Below are 23,337 nucleotides of genomic sequence, written 5' to 3' on the forward strand. Positions count from 1 at the left end.
GGGGACGGGGGCTGGCCTCTAGACCTGGCGGAGCTGGGGGTGGGGGGCTAGTTTTTGCAACGGCTAAGGGCCTGTGGGTTTATTATAAGGCGGAGCTCGGCGGGAGAGGTGCGGGCCGGATCCGATCGGAGGGCAGAGGAATCCGGCAGTAGAGAGCGGACTCCAGCCAGGGCACCCCGAAGCCCTCGCCTAGGACAGCAGAACGCTGGGCAGGCGCCCGAGGGAGCATCGCGCAGCGCGACCCGCGGAGCCGGCTCGCAGCTCCGACCCGCGCAGCCCGCCGAGCTCCAGCCGCCTGTCCGGGCAGCATGAAGCGCGCGGCGCTCTGCCTCTGGTTTTGCGTGCTGGCGCTGCGCCTGCAGCCGGCCCTCCCGGTGAGTGCGGCCCGGGCCGGGCTGGGAGGCGGCGGGAAGCCGGGGCGAGCCACCGGCCGATGCCGGCAGCGGCACGTGGAGGGGGAGGGGTAGCGGGGACTTCCCTTCTTCCCGCGCTAGTCCGGCGGGCCGGGGGACGGTGAGCCCCGAAACCAGGGCTCCACCCCAATTCTCTCCGCCGTCGGTGGGCGCCGCCGGGGTCCCGCTGCTCGGGGCAGGGGGCTGGGGCGCCCCGCCGAGCGGAGCCTGCGCTCGGGCCCCGCGCTCAATTATGTAAAACGTCTCCACATGTGTCGGAGCCCGCCAGCCCGCCGCGGCGCCCGGGGTCGTCCGCTCCCACCCCCCTCGCCCTGGCCACCGCGGCGGCTAGGCCCCCACCGGTGACCTAGGGGATGCAGTGACCGCGGCCACAGCGCCCCTCCCGCATACCCTAATTCAAACCAGACCCGCGGGCTTGCGCCCCAAGCGCCGCCGAGCCCGGGCGCCCGGCCCCTTGCACGGAGTCAAGTTTGGGCGCAGCGGAGCCCGCGCGGGAGCGGGCGGGCGCGTTGGCCCAGGGTGCCGGGCCAGGGCTGCGTGGGGTATGCAGGAGGGCGGCCGCAGGGCCCTCGAGCTTTCAGTTGGCTGCTGAAGGTGAGCCGGGCCGAGCTGGCAGCAGGAGGTTCCGGGAAGTTGGCCTCGGAACGCTAGAGACCCGGAGGAGCCCAACTTCTGGGCTACTGAAGTTGAGCTGGCCCCGGAGGGCGCGTTCCCGTGCCGGGCACGGCCGAGGCGCACGGGCGCCTTCCACGCGAGTGGACCCGGGAATGGCCTCCCCTTCCCCGGCTCGGCTTTGTGCTGAAGCCGCGCGGAGGGAAGGCGGGTCCCTTGGCCCGCCCAGGAGAGCTGGGGAGAAAGGGACAAATGTGGAGCTCGAGGCCGGGGGAGGCCTTTGGGTAGCATACAGCATCCACTTTAAGCAGGGGTCATTCTCCTTTAAAGAAGGACGTGGCCGAAAAAGAGCTGCTTGAGGGTCCCCAGAAAGTGAATCTCCCGCCGCAACCGCCGTCCGCTAGCCCGCCTTCCCCAATGGGGGCGCTTTGTTCTCGGCCCCTGTAACCCTTTCCTGGGAACCGCCCCGCAGCGCCGGCCCCTCTGACGGGGTCTGGGACCTGGGCCGCCGCCAGGTGTCAGCGCCGGCCGCCCGGTGCCCACGTTCACCCCCCAGCTCCCGCACCCGGCGCTGGAGTCCCAGAGGTCCTCCCGGCGGGCCGCTCAGCGGTCCCCGGGGATGCAGAGGGGAGGTGCGGAGCCGGGGACTCTTCCCCTTCCGGAAGTGGCGGTCTCGCCACCACATCTGGACAGCTCGACTTCCCCAGCTCTGGCAAAAGGAGGCGCTTGGGCAGGGAAGGAGCGTCGCCGGGAGTGGGGGTGGGCACGCGGGTCCCCTCACTCCTAATGTGACATCCGGACAAGTTACCTGCTGTGAGAGCTGCCCACTATAATGGTAGCTACCAGTTAGCTAGAGCTTTGGGGTATTTTATGGGGGCCTGGCTCACGTGAGGGGAGGGAGGTACTGTGGTTTTTGAGGCTAAAATGTAAAGTGCCTTCTCTGCTTCCCAAGTGACCTGGACTTCCAAACATTTGAAGTCCAGGAGAGGTCCCCGCTGCCTGTTGAATTGCTAGTGAGTTGGAGTGTGTGGGGTGCCGTATCTGGAGAGCCACCGGGAGGGAGATGATTTCCGAGCCGGGTCTCTAGTGCACTCCTGGCTTTCAAGTCCCAGAAGTTGCTCTTTAGGGTTGTGGTTTCTGCGGGACTCAGATCGCGCCTGGAATTGCAGTTAGGAATCTGGAGGAGACAGTGGAGCGCTTGGCTTACCTCCCTGCCCCGCCTGGCATCACCTCCCTGCTCTGCTCTCTGCAGGCCCAAGATGGGGCCTGAGCAGGGGATGCCAGGGTGGGGCACTCCACCTATTGCCAGCAGGAATCAGCAGGGCTGGTGGGTCCTTTGCCTGCCTTGGGTGAGGCAGACATTCCTGTGAGCTGGGATGCCCCAGGGCCCCTTAACCGTGGGGAGGCAGATGGAGTTTGGGATTCTCTATGAACTGAATTTCCTGGAGTTTTCTGTGGGTTGGGGAGGGGCAGATGCTACAAGATGAAGGATTATTTCTTGCCCAGAAACGTTGACATTTTATGGAGACACAAGGCCCAAGAGGCGGGAGAGTCTACAGGGGGAAAGGAGGGAGGGAGGCCTTCCAGAGGAGGGGATGCTCCAGCTGAGCTTTGGGGTCAGACTACGGTTTGGAGCTTAGGCGCTCTCTTTTCTTTTTCTAATTTTATAAAGTCTAGTTTGTTTCTCTTTCCCAGCCCTGCCCTCTCCCTCTTACAGTGAAGGCCCGTGTTTGCCTAAGGGGGATTGGTGGAGCATAACATGGCATAAAGTGCCTTCCCAGAGCCCTCCTTTACCCCTTCCCTAAAAGAAATAAGGCAGCTGGGATTTGCTTAAAACGGGAGAAGGTGCCCACAGGTGGCAGACATCTGGCCTGTCCAAAGGTTCACCTTGGCCCCAGTGGGAAGCAGGTCAGAACTCCCCTGGGCACCAGCCAGGTAGGGAGTGACTCTTGGGCGCCTGACTCTGAATGGGCAGGGGAGGCTGCTAGGGCCGGAGCTTGCTCAAAACCGCTCCCAAGAGAGGAAAACAGGTTTGTCTAAAAAGATTTCTCTCTGTGTGTGTATCTGTGTGTTTCCTGTGGCCTTTGTCTCTGCCATATAAGAAAAATTTGCTTGTTCTGGAATAGTTATTTGCTGTTTTTCTCTCTTTCTCTTGTCTCTTTATTGAAAGGCATAAAATCCCTTTTGCCTTAATTATGAGGACTAGTGGAGACATTTCCCCGTGGCCTGGCAGAGTGGGTGGGGGAGAGGCACTAGCTGCCTCCGCTTAGGCTCAGAGCCTTGTAGAAGTGATGTCACCCCTGGCTTCATCTCCACAGGGAGGGTGGAGCCAGTTTAAGTCTCTACCTGTGGCTCAGGATGGGGTCCAACAAAACCTCATTAGCGCAGATTGGTGGGGAGAGGGGTAAGGACGGAGACGGGCCAGGAAAGAATTAATGAAAAGCTTGACTTCTGCAGTATTTTATAGAGGAATTTTTTCTGTTGTAACAGAATTTTGTATTATTGAAATCCCTTGGGAATGAGGTGTCCATGGTATCCAGGTTTTTTCGGCGAGCTGAATCCGTGTTACCCTAAAAAGTACTCTTACTTCAGCAGGACTTGATGAAATATTTATGTCCCTTCCTTTATCAACAAAAAAATGCTAGGCATGATTTAATCTCCTCTAGATGCCAGGGTCATTGTCCTCATGGTTGTGCTTGGTCACAGTATTGTCTCCTGGGTTTACTGTGCTCTGAGGAGTACTTTGCCCCTGTGCCCGGTCCCCCCAGGTCGCCCTGTTTTGAGTTCTGGTCTGATCTTTTGCCTTCGTCCTTCCCTGTCTGAGAGCAGCCAGAAGTGACATTTGTGTGTCTGGGGGTAGCAAGCAGTTTTGCTGTTCAGTTCTAATTTGTTACTTTTCTCTAGCAGTACTAAGAAACTGATCAGATTGGTCAGAATTATTTCTAAACCAAGAGTTTTAGGCTGAGTAAGAGTCTTGCCTATGAGTAAGGTTCATGATCTGTGACATGTGGATTTTGTGTCCTTCGTGGACCTCAACTGGGACCTGAAGGTTTTATTGTCCCCCTCTGTGTCCCTACCCCCACCTGGAGTATCACAGAGATGCTGACAAGGTGAGGCACTTACAGGCCTCCCTCAGTGAAGAGATGAGTAATCTCTTGGGGGAAGCACCTGAAGACACCCACGTCCCAAGTTCCTCGCCCCGGTTTGAAAGTGACTTGCCTGTCACAGGTAGCCTAGACCAACTAGGCATGGGCCATCGTTCTTTAGCCATGACTGTTACTCTCAGCTTTGGTCCTGTGTCTGTCTTCACATATGTTTTACTTGGATTTTAGTTCACGTTTCTGTATAATCTGCACCCCATACCGTTTGGCAGGCCCGAAACAGCTCTGGATTAAGTAGAGCCCCAGGACTGATTCTCAACTCTGCCACTAATTCACTTCGTAATCTGGGGTGAGTCACTGTCCTTCCAAGGCTTGTTGTCCTCATCTGTAAAGCGGACACCATAATACCTGTTCTCCCTGTCCTCCCTGTCCTCATTCTGTCATTTGCGTATTCATTTCATAATGGATGTGTGAAAGTGCTTTGCGATGAAAGTGCCTGAGGAAAGTTAGCTGTCGATACAATTAGGAGAGCCTGCTATCTCGCGCTCAGTGCTTTTCTATATTCTTATTTAATCCCAACCCTTTACAATGTGTATTATCGCCCCGTCTTGTGGACGCGGAAGCTAAGGCCCCTGTGGAGGTGAGCCCCTCCAAGGGGCAGCAGTGGCGCAACCGGGATTGGTGCGTGTAGCGTGTGGTGCGTGTGCGTGAATGCATGAATACATCCTAGGGCTGTCAGGTCTCCCCTGAGAAGCCTGGGTCTTGGGGGCTGGCTGAACCCTGAGAGGCCCTCCTGGGTGTTTGCTGGTCCGTCCTGGAGAACCACGGGTGTCAGCATTTTGGAGGGGAGGGCATTCGTTGGGCTGGGCGCAGCTGGCCTGAACGGTGCCTTTGGGCAAACCATGAGCATTGGGCAACATTCTGGGTTTGTGTTGGGTTTCATCGATGGCTGCTCAGGGACAGGCAAGAGCTCTTCACAGGAAGCCTAGCGAGACCCAGCAGAGTAGGGTGGGAAATGTGTGGGCTGTGGCCCAGGCAGAGCCCTTAGGTCTTCGGCTGGGTGTGGGGTAGCCTGTTTAGACGGCTCCCTTACGCTGGACCCCTGTTGGCACCCGGCATGCACTGGGGGGGGCATCGTGGAATTATTAGATTCTTTTTTAAGCCTGGGAGGTGGGCTCTATGGCACAGGTGGGGCGGCCAGATCCCAGGACTCCTGGCTTCTGTGCTAAGTTTACCTCCTGGTCCCCTCCAATGCCAGGTCTTGCTGAAGGGGCAGCCTCTTGAGGAATTGGTCATTAGATGATTTCTAGTCTTGAACTGTTGCCTGATTGCCATTTTCTTTTCACCAATCAATTCTGGAGTATTGGATTGAAAGTGCCCCTTGAGGCCCTGCCTAAGTCTAGAGAGAAGGAACAGGATTAACGGAATCTGTGGAAAGGGGGCTTTTGGTGTCAGGATCCTGTACCCTGGAACAGAGTCAGTACCGTGTCTGTTCCCTCTCAGCTGTTCCAGCAGAGGTTGGATTGTGGGTGGGAGTATGCATTCTGGACCCATCCACTGAGTGGGACGTGAGTGCTCTGACAGGTACCAGGGGAGGGCGGACGTGTGTGTATCCAGGGGGGACAGGCTGTGGAGCTGAGGCCACAGAGGCAAGACCCTGGGCTTGGGGCCACTTCAGCAACTGTGCAGTTTCCAGCTGCAGCCACACACAAGGAGCCCCTCCATGGCCTTCTCCAAAGGACCAGCTTTATCTGCATGATGTTACCGAGTCTGCCTGCCCTCAGGAAGCTTACATTTGGATGGAGAGGCAGTTCCGAGAAGGTCCCTGGCATTCCCAGCCTGAGACAGGCACACGGGCAGCTCCCCAGTGGTCAGGGCTGTGGGAGCGCAGAGGAGGGGTGGTCTGAGCATCCCCTGGAAAGTGTCCTGCTGCCTGTCATGCCAAGCGTGTTTGGCGGGGCCAGGAGAGTGGAGGCAAGCTTACAGAGCAAGGGGAGCCTGCAGGGAAATCTCGGGGCTTGGAGCATTGAGCCAGGAACCGGGAAGGTGTGGCCAGACCTGCCCCTCCACTGTGTCATTTGCCGGGTGAACTTTCCTGTTGATTTGTGTACTCAGAGGCTTCCAGATGTGTCCCCTCCTGCCCCTGAGCCCTCTCCCCACCAGGAGACCCTCAAGGGTCTCTGACCTCCTGGCATTTATGGCTTTGTGGGTTGCCTAATTATATGTAGAGGATGTGCCTCCTCTGGCCTTCAGCCCCGGGCACAACTCCTCTGCCCAGTGGTTCACCAAGGGTTGCAGCCCCATGACACGCTGTGCGTTGCTGTTGTCAGGCTGCAGTCCCAGTTTTGGGGAAGCCTGGTCACCGCCTGGCTGCACCTTCCTCCTCAGAAGCCAGGAAGCTCCTTCCTCTCTGCCTCCCTTGCTCGTGGTCTTTTCCCTTCGTAGCTGCGGCTCTGACGCTCCTCAGTCCCTGGCTGTAGAAGTCTGCAGAAGTTATTCCTGCAGAGAAGGGCAGCCAGGACACCTGTCCTTCCGACTCCCAGCTTAGCCCCCGACCCTGTGTGGCCTGGGCAGGCCATTGTCCCTCTGGGCCCCAGTTTTCCCATCTGCTCAAAAGGTCTCCTTCCCTTCCTCAGTTCTGAGAGCCATGTGGTTGCAGAGACCTTGTCTGGGAAAGACAAAAGTGGCACTGAAGCACTTGTTGGGGGTTCATGTGTTCTGCCATTATTCCTCTGGGGACTCAGGGAGAACTAGTTGCCCGAGGGTAATCTGTGGGATGGGCCACGCTGGTGGAGGGCAGAGCAGGCTGCTTGGAGGGCTGGATTGGAGCCCAGTGTGGGAGGCAGGGTGATGGAGGATCCTGGGCAAGGTCGGGCTGGGGGTGGGGGCTGGGTGATGTTCTCTGCAACACACTGGGGCATCCTGGCACCTGCCCCGAGGTCCACTCAGGCAGGTTGGGGCAGTGGGAAGGTAGGTGTGGTCATCAGCCCACTCATCAGCTGAGTCATGGTGCCAGGCCCATGGGTCCTCCCCGGAGACTCACCCAACCAGCCCTGATCTGCTGCGAGCCCACCGTGTGCCATCGCGAGGTGGGGGAGTACAGCAAGGTGCAGACCAGGGCTCGGGGGCCTGGCTTCCAGCCCTGGCCCTGCCTCTTTACTGTTGAATAGCTTTATTCGTGGGTGTCTCTTGGCCTCAGTGAGCCCATCTGTGAAATGGGGGGAGGGTGCGGGGAAGCAGAGGTGAGATCATGCTTTTGGGTGTGTGTGGCCTCTTGTGGCTGTGTGGTGTGATGGGTGGGTGTCTGTGGGGCTCCTGCTGCCCTAGGAGGGTTCTGTCTCAAGTGCTGAGGGGGTTTGTGAGCCCTACCTTGCTTGACCAGATCTAAAGCCCAGAGCATGAGCGCTTGCTGTGTGCACAGCCCTGCGCAGTGGGGAAGGGTCCACGCCTGGTCCAGGGGATGCATGAAAGAGAGGGTGGCCATTACTAGAACCAGACAGGAGGGTTGGGCTCTGCAGATAGGCCAGAGGGGCAGTGACGATGAAGGGGGTTCACGATTCAGCACCTCACAGGTCTCCCCAGTCAGAGAAAGGGTTTTGTCTCAGAGACCCTCAATACAGCAGTTTCAAATCAGGAGCTTGGGCTATAAGATGGAGCTGCTTCCTGGCTATGGAAAGTGTTAGGGTAGAGGATCTCCTTCAGTCGGGGAGCAGGAGCTGCAGAAGCCGCCAGTCCTACTCAGGGGCCACTCTTGGGCTCTGTTGATCTCCAAAGATGTCAAGAGAACCAACTCTCCCACCACCGTGACATTAGCTCACATTCATAATCTTTCCCATGTGGGGCTCCTTGGTGCTGTCTGTGGCCACACTGGCCCTCTTTGGGTGCATTCTGTGCAACTCAGAGGGCTGAGAGACAGGATTCTGGTGCCTGGCCTGGGAGAGTAGGGGAGGATTGCATGTCCCCCGGAGTGGGAGGTGAGAGGTGGAAGGGAACTTCTGGAATGCTGAGAAGCTTGTGACCACCCAAGGCATCTAGCATGTGCCAGGTGCCAGGAGGTCCCAGAAAGCCCTTTAGGACTTGGGCTCTGGCCTTGCTGTGTCCATGGCACTGATGCCAGTGGTGGCTGCTGATGATCAAGGGACCTCACCTAGTTGGAGATGTGATTGTGTCAGTCCCATGGCCGGGCACAGAGTGACATTGGCTCTACTCCCCAGCAGCTTCCCAGCATCCCTGCCACCCAGGAAACTCTCTGGGGCCTTGGAGGTCCTATATCCTGGGAGTGTTCCAGACAGATATGGCGGTCAGGTTTGGGCTTGCAGGGCCCTAGGCTGTGGGTGTTTCAGGAGCCTCTGGACCATCATAGAGGCTGATGTCACTCCAGCTTCTCCCAGAGAAAACCACAGGGGTGCAATGCTGCTGTCATGGTGATCATATCTCTTCCAGGATGGGGCGTGGGGGAGAGTCGGGGCTGCATGAGATCCTGAGTCTCTGCACCCGTCTCCCCTCTCTGCCCTCACAGGTACTCTGAAGGGAACCCGGGGCTGGGGAATGGACACAGGTGGGGTTTTCCCTGGGGCCAGGCTTGTTTGTTGTCAAGTCCAGGAAGCCGGCCCCTGAGCTCTCCATTGTGAATCTGAAGCAGTGACCGAGGTGTCCTGGGCTCAGGGGACTGTGGGAAGAGCAGAACCCCCCCCCCCCCGACCTACTCCCATCCTCCAGTGGAGGAGGGCCATTCTTGCAGACCCTTGTCTAGGGGCTGGCCATGCAGTGGCCATGCTGGCCCACCTGTCTTCCCAGTGTAAGGGCAGCCACCAGAGCTGGGTCTGCCTGCCTTCCGGGCGGCCCAGTCTGGGGTCCTGAAGCCTTGGGGTGGGCAGGGCAGTGAGACACAGAACTAGCTGGCTAGTCTGCCTTGGTTTGTTCCAGCTCGGGCTGGAGCAGAGAGGTGTTGTGCGGAGGCCGCGAGAGGCATAGGACATGGAGTCTGCCCACCTGGATCGCATCCCGGCTTTGTCACTTCCTCCCTGTGTAGTCTTGGGTGTGATTCTTCCCCTACCTCTAAGCCTCAGTTTCCTCATTTATAAAATGGAGTTTCTCATATCCTGCCTCAGGGCTTTTGGAAAGATTCAGGGAAGTAACATGTGATATGATTGGGGCCCCTTCCTTGCCTGGTGCAAAGGGGAGCACGTCCGGGGGAGCCCCTGGGAGCACCCTGTGGCCGTGACTGGGGCAAGGCTGCAGTCTGACCTGGCGGGCATGTAGTCACGGTGTGAGCTGCTCCGACCCCAGCGGTCCTGACGTAACAGGGTCTGCAAACACGGCTTTTGCCCCTTCTCAGAAGCACAAGCCTTCCCTGGCAGGCCAGACTTTGCTCTCCTCCACCTGGGCCCCTGCCAGGGGCTGCCTCCTGACCTGGGGAGGTGTGGGCTGGGCTGCCAGGCAGGGGAGCGGACCAGGTAACCCAGACACCGGGGCACCTGGGTGGGGGCTCGGGCCAGCTGAGCAGGGCCCCCGGTTGTGGGGCACGGTAGCCTGTGTCCCAAACCTGAGACTGAAGTTTGTCCGGGAGAAGAAGCCTGGCTCTCTGTGGAGGCCGGCAGCGCTGGGCCAGGCTGCAGGGTGTGGGAGGGCCCTTGCCTGTGCTGCCACCGGTGGAAAGGATGGCTGCTTTCCTCCCCGACGGGTGGCTCGCAGCATGCCTGCCGGCCTCTGCTTCAGTGGCCACGTGCTCTTGGTCAGATGACATGCTCCCTTTGCCTCAACTTCCTCATCCGTAAGATGGACGTGGTAAAGAATCGAAGGTGGTTGTGAACATCAAATAAGTTCAGGGAAAGTGCTTAGATTAGTACCTGCCACGTAGTACTCAGTAAATATCGGCTGTGATCATTATTTTTTTTCAAGGTCCAATTCAGTTATTTCTATTCTTTTTTTTTTTTGAGGCAGAGTCTCACTCTTTTGCCTGGGCTAGAGTGCCGTGGCGTCAGCCTAGCTCGCAGCAACCTCAAACTCCTGGGCTCAAGCGATCCTTCTGTCTCAGCCTCTTGAGTAGCTGGGACTACAGACATGCGCCACCATGCCCGGCTAATTTTTTTTTCTATATAGTTTTAGATGTCCAATTAATTTCTTTCTATTTTTAGTAGAGACGGGATCTCGCTCTTGCTCAGGCTGGTCTCGAACATCTGAGATCAAGCAATCCGCCCGCCTCGGCCTCCCAGACAGCTAGGATTACAGGAGTGAGCCACCTTGCCCAGCCCAGTTATTTCTATTCTTTAAGTAACCCCCAGTCCAGGTCAGATGCTTGGATTCTTCTCCCACCTCTGACTGTCCCTGATCCCTGGGCAAGGTGTTGTGGCCACTTCCCTTCCCTGGGTCACTCTGAGCCCCTTCCACCGGGACTGCCCCCACAGTCTTCCTGCCGGCCACCTCAGCGCCAGCAGAGGCTGCAAGGGTGCAGGAGCTCTGGGCTGTGCATTTGAGGCGGCTGGGCAGATCTGGCCGGTCGGGAGGAGGGCAGGCCACTTGGGCTGGGGCCACCATGATCTTAAGGAGTGGCCCAGCCTCTTCAGACAGAGCCTTCACAGAAAATCCTATATTCCATCACCCAGGCCAGAAAGTACCTGCCCCACCCTCCCTTGGGACCCCTTCAGGGATACTCTGCCCTTCCTGTGTCTCTGTCTAGGCTTCCCAGCGGCCTCAGTGCCCACTCAGTCCGAATTGTACTTCTGAGAGGCAGGTTCCCAGCCTAGCCCATTGTTCTTCTGTATGTGGGAGGAGAAGCCATGTGCATCTGCGGCTCAAAGGAGGAACAAAGGGAATTTAGTCTTCCTTTCCTGGGTCTGGTGTTGCTGGTGTCCACATTCTGACGAAGGTTAAGGAATTTGCTCTTGGCATCTTCCAGCCTCCCTTTTATCATGGTTTCTCATCTCCTGTAGCTCCTACCCACTCCTGGCACCCCAGTTCCAGAAATAGCCCCTCCCCCACATGGAACTGATTTATGCTATACTGTGAGTGACTAGTATCCCTTCACCTTCCTAGAGGCATTTTCCTTTTCAAGGGGATATTATGTGATGACAGGAACACTGATAGCAATTTTGGTGATAAACTTGGAGCAAGTTCCCCCTCCTCCCATAAACACACAGCTGGAGCCCTGGCTGGCTGCAGGTGTGTCAAAAGCTGCAGTTTCTGCCTCTGTGAAACTTGGGGACACTTTATTTAGCCAGTGCAGGGGGAGGGTGTCACTAGAAGTCCATATGCCAGAGGTGCCAGGCCCCCAAGCCTGTAGGACTGCAGTGCTAGGGGACCTCCTGGGGACCGGTTGTGGGGGTGGTGAGGGGGAGAACCCTGCAGGGAGTACCAGGGCTGGGGGAGGGGCAGTGCTCTTGGAGGCCTTGGCTGCCCACTCTGTCCCTGAGTCACCTTGGTTTGGGATATCTGCAGCATCCTGCCTAGGACACGACTCCCCTTGGGAAGGTGGGAATGATGATATCGAATCCGTGTGAACACGCGTCCCTGCCCCTGCCCGTGGGTGTGCCCACTGCCGAGTCCCATGTTGTGCTGTGCCACCCCTCAGGTGGGCAGCCTGCTGTAGCCCCCGAGTCTGGCTGCCCCTTGAGGGCAAGCCTTGACTCCCCAGCCAGAGAGCCACAGACTGGGCCTAGGAGCCCTCTTGCCACCATTTTGGCCAAACCCCCGTTGTATAGATGGGCAACCTGAGGCAAGGTTGTTTCCAGTAATTAGGAACAGACCCCGGCCTGCAACCAGGGCTCCCCATACTGGGTCTGATCATTTCCCTTGGCCACCCTGTGGGCAGTGCTGTGGGTCCCGGAGGAGGGGGTGTTGGCGAGCCTTGGGGGACAGACCCCCTGTCTGGCTCCCAGAACAGCACCAGGTGCCGAGGCTGGCGGTGCGGGGCTGGGCGGCCTTGCCCAACGCCCGAGCGCAGTCTTGCCCCGCCTGGCCCGGCCCAGGTTCTGGCAAGTGCGGAAAAGCAGAGGAACTGGTCTTCCAGCTCTGCGGCTCCACACCCAGCCCTCTGCCTGGCCTGTTCTGAGACTAGTCCTGGCACGCGGGCGCCGAGGCAGGCGCCATGCGGGGGTGGGCATGGGGGTGCTGGCGGAAACACCGACCTGGCTTGGGCATCGGGGCTGGCGTTGGGCTGCTAGGACCCCCTCTCTCTCAACAAACATCCCCTTGGGGTACTCCAAGCAGGACCTCGCTTTCCCATCTGTGAAGCCCTGACTTTACGCTGAATTGAAAATGCTACTGGAAGGGGGTCTTTAAAGCAAGCACGATGCCGCCGTCTCTCCACCTGAGGCCCTGCCCTGGAACCGCGCCCCCCCCCCATGGAGGTGTCAGGGTGGGAACTGCTGAGGGGTGGGAGGTGGGGGCTGGGGGGCCGGGAGCCTGACAGGTGCCCCCAGGGCTGAAGGCCACAGGAACCTCCTTGGCCTGCCCATCTGCCCCCTCCTGCCCTGGGCCGGGCCCATCACTCCCTGCCTGTCCTGCCCCCAGCAGGTCCCAGCTTGCCTTGTTCTCGGTAGAGAGTCAGTGAGCTGATAAATCACTGTGCCTGTCCCCGGAAATGCTGATGCTGCCTTGAGGCCCCTGGGGGCTCCTCCCTCCTGGGAGTGGCTCCAGCGGGGAGATTTCAGGGTCTTGAGGCCCAACCCGGAGCACCATGGCCTCAGCAGCCCTCCCTGGCAGGCCATGGAGTTAGGAAACAAGCCTTTGGAGAGCAGTGATGCGTCCACCCGCCCCTGCACATCTGGGGGCAGGTGGGAGCCCAGTGTCTCCTGGGCCCTGGGCTGTGGCTGGCTCCACCCACCCACCCCTCTGCATGGGTCTGTGGCCTCCTTATCACTCTGCAGCCCCCAGCTTCCTCTGACAGAGCCATAAGGGAGTTTAGGGTTATCCAGCCAAGCCCTTTCCATTGTCTAGGTGGGGGACGGGTCCAGAGAGAGGCGGAGAGCTGCCCAGGTCACCCAGCAGTGGGGCTGGGAGCGGGATCTGGCCCTTGGCCTGAGACCCTTGCTACGAGGTGCTTTGGGTCTGACCTGCCTGGTCAGTGCGTAGTCAGGGCTAATGGAGAGGGTCGAGTGGCTCCCCACAGAGGGAAGGTGGTCATGGACCACTCTGCATTTTTGCAGCATTCCCTCCCCCGGCCCCTCACTGGCACCCCTGAAATTGCACACCGAGGCCCTGCAGCCTGTGCTGCCCTCCTGGCCTCCACCTGTGGGCCTGGCCTGGCAGTTCTCCCCGCTGAGTCCACCAGCTGTGGCCTCAGGCCAGCTGAGGAAGGTGATGGGCGGGGTCTCAGCCCAGCTTCAGGCAGATGCTCCTGCTTTTCTTCATGACCTGCTTCTTGCTTTGCTAGGAATCGAGCAGGCCAGTGCCTCCGGAAGTTTGGCGGATCCCTCAGCTCCTCCTGGAGGAGGCTGGGCTAGCACCGTGGTGTACTGGCTGCAAGAGTGGACGACGCATTGGAAATGTAGGGGGCACATTCCAGAGCCTTCCCCAGTCCTTTTGCCACTAGAGCTTGTTCGTGGGGCTCTGTTGCTATTCAGTGCCTTGTGTTTGAATTCTGGACTCAGTTGAGGGACCTGAGTGGGGGCCTTGCCCATTTGGGGGAGCCCTTGGGGCACTCCGGGGGAGGCCTTTTCCTCTCTAGACCGTAGTTCTCAAAATACATTCTAGGGACCACCTGCAGGACCTGGGAGCTTGTTAAACGTGCACAGTCAGCCTCTGGGCTGGAGCCAGAAGACTTCATTTGTCACAAATCCTGGTGATTCCTGGAGACCCTGAAGCTAAGAGCCCCTGGCCTGGATTAGGTCATGGTTTGGACGTCACCCTCGGCCAGTGTGGTGTCGTCTTGATGTGCAGTTTGGGGGAGAAGGCAAGGGTTCTGCAGCTCAGAAACCTCAGCCCTAGGAGTCATGAGGTCTGGAGAGGAGAGAGTCAGCCGTTTCCCTTAGATCATAGATCCATCCAAGAAACTGAGGCGGGTAAAGATTTCTAAATCACCACAAATCTGTTTTAAGCTTCCGAGGACGTTTGCTGTTGTGTGAGGTCTCCACTGGATGGAGTGACAAGCGTTGATCCCGGCGTAACTGTGGAGCCCTGCTGCCTTTTGGCCCGGCAGCCTGGGCTCCTGGAACAGGTCTGGGACCCTCCTGTCCACCAGCCCCAGAGCTAGTGCCAAGGCCTGGGGTCCGGCCTGCGACTCAGCTCCTTGATAAGGGGCAGCTCTTTCTGCCTGGTTGTGACTGATGGGACTTCAGTGACTCGGCTCCCACCTACAGAAGCCAGGGATTTCATGACCACACGGAGCAGTTACAGCCTCCCCTTCCTCTCCGCCATGCGAAGACTGCATGTCAGGAGCCCAGCGTGGCCGAGCCAGTGTCTTAGGGCTAGCGCTGTCCTCTCCTGGGCCTGGCTGGGGGCTTCAAGGCCCGGCCCTAGAACCCCCTGTAGGGAGACTCTCTGTACCCCAGCCTCCGTCACTGGAATAGGGCACCTGGCTGTGTGTCCTGGGGGCTGGGAGCTCTGCCAGGCCTGGGACCAGATTTTCTTACCCTCTTTTTTTCCCCAAAGTCCCTGGACAATTGTCCCCAGATTTTTGAAGTCGAAGACCTATTAAATATCAAAATTCCATGACCTACTGTACATGTGGAATATGTTGGCAAAAGCAACACGACCCTATGAAGTCAGTAGCGCTTTTTAAGAGACTTGTGTTTTATCTATAACTCAAGCCAAGCAGCAGGTGACACATGTTACACGTTAGTGATTCAGGGTTTGGGTTGGAAATCACAGGTCTTCGGACCTGGTGGTTGCAGGTTGATGGGGTCAGGGTGGACGGCAGACAGGTGACCTCTCTGGTTATCGATTGGTGCCACCATCCTCACTTGAACCCCCCGGAGATGCCCACTTGATAGCCAGGTTTGCAATGCAGCCAAGGAGCTTTTATGCCCACGATGTCTCGGACAGGTGTGGCAACACACACGCTCCTCAGCCTCAGGGCCAGCCAGGGCAAGGGGCTCTGCTGAGATGAAGGGTGGCCCTCTTTACGACCAGTGTTGGGAGAGAGCTGGCAGAACTTGGCTTGAGGCTGCTTTCCGGAAGGCTCTGTGCCAGCCCTCTGCCCACAGACTCCAATGTGCTGGCGGCCCTGGCCCCGTTCTGGTCCTCACCCTCCTCTCTCCACCTCTCAAGTGTGGGCTGGCACCTCGGTACCTTCACCACTGGGCTACGGCTCTAGGAATTGTGCTCGTGGGCTCAGCCCGGTCAGGTGGTCCTTCAGGGCTGGGGATAGGGAGGGAGGGATGGCGGGTGAGGAGGCCTCAGGCCTCACCCTTGCCGAGGTTCTGTTCCTGTCTGCCAGGGGTGCTCAGCCTGGCCCTGCTGCCTCACCTGCAGGTGAACCTGCAGGAATCAAAGGGTAGTGGGTGGAAAGTGTTTCCTGTCTCAGCAAAGGCTTCCCAGCTTCACACCCTCCTTCCCAGATCATCCCCACCCTGCCCAGGGTGTGGCCAGGAGGGGCCCAGTGTGGCTTAAATGGAGACGGGCTGACCATTCTCCTCTTAGTCCCTGCCCCATGGACTCCATGTGTCTGTTCCACCCATGGACTCCATGTGTCTGTTCCACGATCCCCCAACCTCCAGGGAGCCGAGCCTGGCTCTGTGCTTTCCAAGCAGTGTCTGCACTGTGGGCGGAGCAGGGGCAAGGTGGCCCTTGCATTGAGCGAACAGAAAGTGTGGAAGCCTAGACCGTGCACCGTAAGGTTGTTGATTTGTTAAAAGAACAGCCGATTTTGCTGGGACTTGCAGAGGTCCAAGGCTGGTTTGCCTTTTGCCTTTCCAGGCAGCCTGAGGTGGGCTCCAAGCTGAGCCCACCTGTTCTTGAGAGGGGCAGTTTGCTGCAGGCTGTCGGGGTGGCAGGCCTGCTAAATGAAACCGAAAGTCTCACGGAAGACTCCAGAGTCAGCTGGCACCTTGGTAACCCAAGTTCAAACTCAGCAGTTTATGTTAATTTCCTCCCCAGGGGGCTGCAGTCTCCTGTTTTCCTCATCTGAGGTGCTGTCACAGAAAGTCCAAGCTGGAGGAGGTTTGGGAAGTCACCCTAGCCATCCCTAGAGTGGGGAGAGGCGCCCTGAGGCCAGGGAGCTGGTTTCAGCTGAGAGAACATTTGCTTAAGAACTTGTTGTGTAAACAAGATCGCAGAGGGATAAGCAGACAGAGCTAAGGGAACAAATTGTTTTTAGGAACTGGGCAGACCCAAAGTGTTACCCAGTCAGCGGAGAAGCCCTGCTCTTGGGAAACTGTTAACCTCTTTGGGCTTCTCTGTGTAGATGAGGGGCCGGCCTTCCTGGTGCCTGCCTGGGTCTCACTTAGAAGGGCCTTTCATGGCCCATCCGCAGTGAACAGTCACAGCCCAGAGGCACAGAGGGTGGTGCCTCTGAGGTTGGAGGGCCCCAGTGTGCGTCTTCTCTGCAGGCCTCTGTCACTTCATCTGTTGAATAGGGTTTGGATCCGATGACTCTGGCTTCTGGAAGGTTCGGCACTCCTTATAACCCAGTAGAGTTGTGGGTTCAGAGCCCCAATCCCCTGCCGCATCCTGAGCTTTCTTTCCGAGGGAGGGACTTGGTACAGCAGGAGTGGCGGGGCAGAGGCCTTGGGTGAGTGGGGGGGCACCCACTCTGTGCCTATCTGCTGGTGGCATTCTTTGCTGCTGAAGGGTACAGGCTTGGGGGAGGCTGGGGGCAGCTTCAAAGCTCTGTGGAAGCATCACAAGTATTTGAAGCACCTGGGGATGGTACAGATAGGATGTGGTCTGATGTGGGTGCAGGAATGGGCTGTGACTATTCATTGTAGATGGGCCCTGGAGGGCTGTGACTATTCATTGTAGATGGGCCGTGAAAGCCCTTTCTAAGGTCAAAACCTTACTCTTGGTGGGGGGGGGGGGGCTACAGTTTTGCTTCTGTACTTTCAAAGGAAGTTCAATGTTATTTCTAGTCTTGCAGTTTCTACACGTGTCTGATGTGTCCCTGAGACCTGGGCCCCGAGATGGGGAGCTTCCACCTGATCCAGCTCTACTCCAAGGCTGCCTCAGGAGGCCAAAGGTCGTGCCTGTCCCTCCCTGCTCTACTCAAGAGTGAGGCCCATGGGCCTGTGACCAGGGCTCAGTAAGACCTCCTGGGCCAAGGCGGCCCTGTTCCCTTGGAGCCCAGCCTTAGGCGGGCCCCTCTGACAAGTCTGTGCAGAGGCTGCTGGCGAACTGGCTCCCTCCTGCCCCCTCTTCTCATGAAACCCTGTCCACCTCTGTCCCAGCCTCTTTCAGACAGGCCTGCTGGCATCTGAGGCTGCCGTGTGCCCCAGAATCCCTCTTCCCCAGGCTGAGTGGCTCTCATTCCCTGGTCAGAGCAGTGGCCTTTGTGGTACTTGCTACGTGCCAGCCTCTGTTAGGTTCTTTACTTGCATAATCTCATGGAACATTTGCACCAGTCATGGAATGTAGGTGTTGCTATCATCCTCAATTTACAGATGGGGAGACTGAGGCCATAAGAGGCTCAGTGACATCCCCAGGGTCACATGACTAGTCAGTGGCGGAGGTCACGGGTCTATGAAGCCTGTGTGCTGAGCTGTGTCCTGCTGCTTCATTCATTCTTTGTTCTGGTCCCTGACACTGGGGCCCTCGAAAGATGGACGGTGTAGCAGGTGGGGTTGTTTGGGTCAAAGCCTTGCTGCTGAACAGAACTCTCAATGCCACCCTTCCTGCCACCTGGCTGCTGCTGGGTCCTCCTTTCCCCACTTGCCATGCTGGGACCAGGGCTGGGGGCAGAGGTGGTCCTGGCTCTGTCCCTGCACCCCCAGAGTTTCTGCACAGGCCTGCTCACGGTGCGCGGCATGTTCCATCTCCTCAGAGCCCCTGCCCTGGGAACTGGGCATGGGTTTGCACTCAGACTCTTAGAGCTGGGCCAGGCCCGTGGCCTTCCTGGGGCTGCCATTTGCAAACAGGGTCTATCCCGGGCCCACAGCCCATTTACTAGAGGCTTCATGCAGAGCCCTTCCAGATGAGCCTGGAAGGAAGGCTGCCCTGTCTTTCCTTCCCTGAGAAGGACAATACTCTGGCCAGAGGGCCTGGACCCAGTCTCTACTGTGGTTGGGAGCCTGGGCTGGTGTGGGAGGAGCATCATGGCCAGGCCTGGGGCTGCCCCATGGGGGCAGCATGGCCCTTGGGGTCCACACCCTGGTGTCCAGCATGCCTGGAAGCTGTCTCTCTGGATCTGCGTTGTTGTGGGATTGTCCTTAGGGGCTCTTGAAAGCCCCTCAGAAAGGCAGCGTCGGCAATCTCGGCCCCCAGAGCTCCATGGCCGACAGCCCTCAGGACCTGATTCTCAGTGTGGGGTGGGCTTATGAAGTCCCATGGGGCCCCCAGCCTGTGCTCCCAGTAACAGTGTCTGTCTGCCCTCTGAGAGGTCTGGGGCTCCCTCCCGTCTCGTGTGTCCCTGCACCCCTGCACCCAGCACCAGGCTGTGTTGTAGTAGCAGGGGTGTGTGGGGGCCCAAAGGGCTGCCCGGAGGTGAGGGTCCCAGAGCCACACGAGCAGGCTTCCTACCCGGGCACCTGTGCTGTGCAGGCTGGGGTCAGCTCACTCGGCTGTCTAGGATGGGGACCCGGGAACCGCAGGGCCCCACCCCGCCTCCACTCACACCTTTTTCTGATCCTTTTCCAGCAAATTATGGCTACAAATGTGCCCCCTGAAGATCAGGATGGTTCTGGGGATGACTCTGACAACTTTTCCGGCTCAGGCGCAGGTGAGGCTAACACAGGCTGTGGCTGGGGGCAGCGGCCGGGCGGTTGCTTGTGCTTACTGAGCATTTACTGAGGGCACCCCCGCCCTGTCCAGCTGGGTCTGAAGGGTGATGCTGAGCAAAAGAATGGGGTCCGCGCTGCACGGAGACGCCTGTTAAGGAGAAAACACACTTGGAGGTGAAGCGAGGGCTGTAGTTTCCCGGAGGCCCCAGGGCTGCCTGCTGCACACAGGCTCATGATCTCCTCTTTGCTCGCTAGGCAACCTTTGGAAGGTTACTTGACTTCTCCGAGCTCCAGTCTTCTTATCTGTAAAATGGGAGTAGTACCTTGACCTGATAAGGTTGTTTGGAGCCATAAGGCAGCACAGAGCCGGCTGGGCAGTAGCTTTTCTATCTATGTTCCCTTCCCAATTTCTGAGCTGGAGGTGGTTAGGGAGGGCTCCCAGAGGAGGTGGCTCTTGAGGGAACCTTGGAAGAGGGGGGAAAGCTGAGGAGGGCACGCCAAAGCCATCCGTGGGGGAGCGGTCTAGGCAGAGGCCTGAGAGCTGCAAGGCGGGATACGGCATCTGTTCCTGGGAGCGGGAGCCTTTCCAGGCAGGAAGCGGCCACAGGTGTATACACTGGGGATAAGGCAGTCGGCCCCTAATGGAGGCCACCCCCACCCCCACTGCTGCAGGAAAGCTCCTTTCCCGATGGCCTTGGCTTCTTTGTCATGGCTCTGGAAACCAGGCCACCCCGGGCATGTGCAGTGGGAAAGGTGGCTCTCCGTGTTCATTTTCCAAGTCAAGTTTAGCCTCAGCTAGCTCCATCCCAGGGTACAGCTTCTCGGGGCAGGGAGGGTTGCTCTCCTTGCTGGCCTGGGAGTCAGAGCCACTCTCGCAGCCCGAGCCTGGCTGGTCTGGGTGCCCTGGGGCCTCCCCCACGCTGACGTGCTCTGCTTCTGGCCCTGCAGGTGCTTTTCAAGACAGCACCTTGTCGCAGCAGACCGCCTCCACCTGGAAGGACATGTGGCTTCTGACAACCACACCCATGGCTCCCGAGCCCACTGGTCCAGAGGACATGGACACCTCCACCTCCATCGTGCTGACTGGAGGGGGGCCCGAGGAGGGAGAGGCTGTAGTCTTGGCAGCAGCGGAGCCTGGCCTCACTGCCCGGGAGCAGGAGGCCACCCTCCCACCCAGGGAGACCACGCAGCTCTCAACCACCCATCGGGCCACAACAGCCAGAGCCACGACCGCTCAGGCACCTGCCACCTCCCACCCCCACAGAGACATGCAGCCTGACCACCATGAGACCTCAGCTCCCACAGGACCTGGCCAAGCCGACCCTCACATTCCCAGCGTAGAGGATGGAGGGTCTTTTGTCACCGAGAGGGCTGCTGAGGATGGAGCCTCGAGTCAGCTCCCGGCAGGAGAGGGCTCAGGGGAGCAGGTGAGTGGCCTCTGCCTTTCCTGAGACACTGGGTGGCCCCTAGTGCCTGGCACCTGGCAAGCCCAACACCCTGTGCCCGTGAGCACAGGGGCCCACCTTCCCCTGCCCCCAGGGCCTTGCATAGAGCAAGACAGGCTATTCATGAGACCAGAGCAAAAGATTCCTAAAGATCACCCAAGAGAGGGCTTCCCAAACTTACTCAAGGCCCCTGCTGCAAGGGTGAAAATTCTATTAATACCAAGTCTTATTTTTATTTTATAGCATCATGGGAATTTTACACATTATACTACAATAAGCCTACTTATTTCCATATAAAAAATGTGTGCTTTGTATCAGTTTTTGTGGTATCTGTGCCACAGTCCAGCCAGGGTCCGGTGTGATGTGGCCAGAGGGCTGGGCTTTGGGTCCCAGAGGTGGAGTCTGGGTGCTTCTCAGCAGGTGGCAGGGGAGATCACAGGCAGGCACTGGCCATGGGGCTGGATGCTGTTGCCTGCAGTGGCCCAGCCCCACTGACCTCCCCTGCCTTCCACAGGACTTCACCTTTGAGACTTCCGGGGAGAACACAGCCGTGGTGCCCATGGAACATGACCACCGGAATCAGCCCCCCGTGGATCAAGGGGCCACAGGGGCCTCGCAGGGCCTCCTGGACAGGAAGGAGGTGCTAGGAGGTGAGTTTGCTCTTAGGTGGGTGGCTGGGGGCCAAACTTCTACTCTGGGGTGGGGGTGGCTGTCTTTAGCCCTTGGGGTGGGGCTCTGACCAGAGCCAAGGCCACCTCTGGGGCTGCCTGGTGGGGGAGGGACTGCACAGAGCCCCAGGAACCGCGAGCTAACCTGGCCCCTGTCCACCCACCCTAGGGGTCATCGCTGGAGGCCTGGTGGGGCTCATCTTCGCCGTGTGCCTGGTGGGCTTTGTGCTGTACCGCATGAAGAAGAAGGACGAGGGCAGCTACTCCCTGGAGGAGCCGAAGCAAGCCAACGGCGGGGCCTACCAGAAGCCCACCAAGCAGGAGGAGTTCTACGCCTGACGGGGGCACTGTCCTCCCCCTCCCCCGCCACTCACTAGGCCCCCACTTTTCTCTTCCGTGAAGAACTGCAAGCCCTGGCCCCCTGTTACCATGCCACCTCCCCAGCACTCAGCCCCGCTGGCTGCTCCCTGCCCACGGAGTCCTGGGGTGTGCGGGGAGCTTCACTCTGCTTCTCTGACTTCCGCCTGCAGACTTGGGGCGCAGAGGGTTTCTTGCATATGACCTTTCCACCACAGCCAGCGCCTGGAGTCGCACCGTTCTGACTCGGTTTCCCCAAACTGGAGCAGTGACTCCCCAGGCCCAGCTCTGGAGAGAAAGGGGACCCAACCACTTTGGACCTGTAGGGCCCTCTGTGGGTGGGGCCTTCGGGCTGACACTTCTAGAGCACTTACTGTAGAACCAACAGTCTGGGGGTCTTTGCCCACTGAGTGGCCGGGGAGAGTTCAGGGCTCCGTCAGCGCTCACGCTGTTTCGTGGGGAAGTCTAATTTAGATACCAACTTGTTTTTGCACATGTTTCCTCTAGTTTCTTTGTTCATAGCCCCTGTAGACTTTGTTACTTCTGAGGTAAGTTAAGTAAGTTGACTTGGTATCCTCCACCTTGCTTCCCTAATCTACGGTCGGGAGACAGCATCAGGGTTAAGAAAATTTTTTTTTTTTTTTAAACTAGGAGAACCAAATCTGGAAGCCAAAATGTAGGCTTAGTTTGTGTGTTGTCTCTGAGTTTATCGCTCATGTGTGCAACAGGGTATGGACTCTGTCTGGTGGCCCCATTTTTGGTGGCCTGTGGGCAAGCTGGCCAGTCCAGGCTGCCATGGTGCTGCCCCTGCTTTTGAGCAGTCATGCCTGTGACCTTGAGCTCACGGCCATGCTGGGGCTGGTGCTGCCGTGACATTGGAGGAGCCTGTGTGACGTGAATGCTGGCAGCTCACACCTCGGATGGAGGGAGGACCTTGGGGCCGGGGAGCGGGTGGCCGTGGCCCGGAGACTCTCTTGCAGACCTCGCCCCTCCTGCGTTTGGCGCCCTCCCGGGGGGGATGCTTCCCCCTGGAAGTTGACAAGGGGCGTCTTGAGCACAGCTGACTCGGCACGCCTCCATCAAGGACCAGGGTCACCCTTGGCTCCTGTGGCCCTGCCCTGGGCTGGAATCAGGAACGTTTTCCAAAGAGTAATAGTCTTTTGCTTTTGGCAAAACTCTACTGAATCCAATGGGTTTTTCCCTGTACAGTAGATTTTCCAAATGTAATAAACTTTAATATAAGGTAGCCCTGTGAACTCTACTGCCTTTTGCTTCTTTGCTCTGTGCTGTGTGTGGACGTGACTGGCCTTTTCTGCAAACACCACCGTATTGGGGAACTTGGCTGGCATCTCTGTGCCTTCATCTTTCCACGTGGAGGGATCCTGAGTCCAGAGTCCCTCTGGTTTATTTGTCTTTTTATTTTGGCTGAAATTCTTCTGGAGGTCGGTAGGTTCGGCCAAGCTTTTATAAGGCCTGATGTCAGCTGCTGTGTTGCTGGGCTCGAAACCACATCTTCTCCATGGCTGAAGAAGGTGGACAGCCCAGCCCAGCCTGGCCCGAGGCTGCTGGCCCCGGTGGAGATGTGACGCCCAGGCCTGCCTCGCACACACTTTGGACAGCCCTCCTCCCACGCTTCCGCGGGGACCAGAGACCCCCAGGCCAGGGCTCCCAGGAACTCCAGCACTTGCTTATTTAATGTGACAACGTTCCAGCAGCTCTGTGGGCTGGTCTGTGGATCAGAGACGCACTGCCAAGCAAGGGAACCTGTGCACTGTGCTCGATACTGGGACTTTCTGCCCGGAGTGTAGGACTGGACATGGCTTGAGGGTGGGGGAAGGGTTTTGTGACCGTGCTCATCTGGTGGTCGCGCCCAGGCCTTTGGCTGGGCCCATTCATGTAACTGCAATAAACGGTACTTGTCATTTTGGGCA

At 58.3% G+C, this 23,337-nt stretch overlaps 1 protein-coding gene across 1 annotated transcript; it reads left to right on the forward strand.

Annotated features, from left to right (window-relative positions):
* Positions 1-14: 14 nt before the first annotated feature.
* SDC1 (syndecan 1) lies at positions 15-22,662 on the forward strand. Its single transcript, XM_012653100.1, has 5 exons — positions 15-374; positions 18,854-18,935; positions 19,885-20,363; positions 20,896-21,031; positions 21,219-22,662. The coding sequence occupies exons 1-5, from the start codon at positions 309-311 to the stop codon at positions 21,386-21,388; spliced, it is 933 nt and encodes a 310-aa protein (XP_012508554.1). The 5' UTR covers positions 15-308; the 3' UTR covers positions 21,389-22,662.
* Positions 22,663-23,337: the final 675 nt, after the last annotated feature.

Source organism: Propithecus coquereli, unplaced genomic scaffold, assembly GCF_000956105.1.
Source record: "Propithecus coquereli isolate 6110/MARCELLA unplaced genomic scaffold, Pcoq_1.0 Scaffold41, whole genome shotgun sequence".
NCBI lineage: Eukaryota > Metazoa > Chordata > Mammalia > Primates > Indriidae > Propithecus > Propithecus coquereli.

Bases quoted from the DNA above. Each gene is read 5' to 3' on its own strand.
- SDC1 (XM_012653100.1), top strand. From the start codon at position 309: ATGAAGCGCGCGGCGCTCTGCCTCTGGTTTTGCGTGCTGGCGCTGCGC. The intron at 375-18,853 runs GTGAGTGCGGCC...ATCCTTTTCCAG, and splicing joins GCCTGCAGCCGGCCCTCCCG to CAAATTATGGCTACAAATGT. The intron at 20,364-20,895 runs GTGAGTGGCCTC...TGCCTTCCACAG, and splicing joins GAGAGGGCTCAGGGGAGCAG to GACTTCACCTTTGAGACTTC.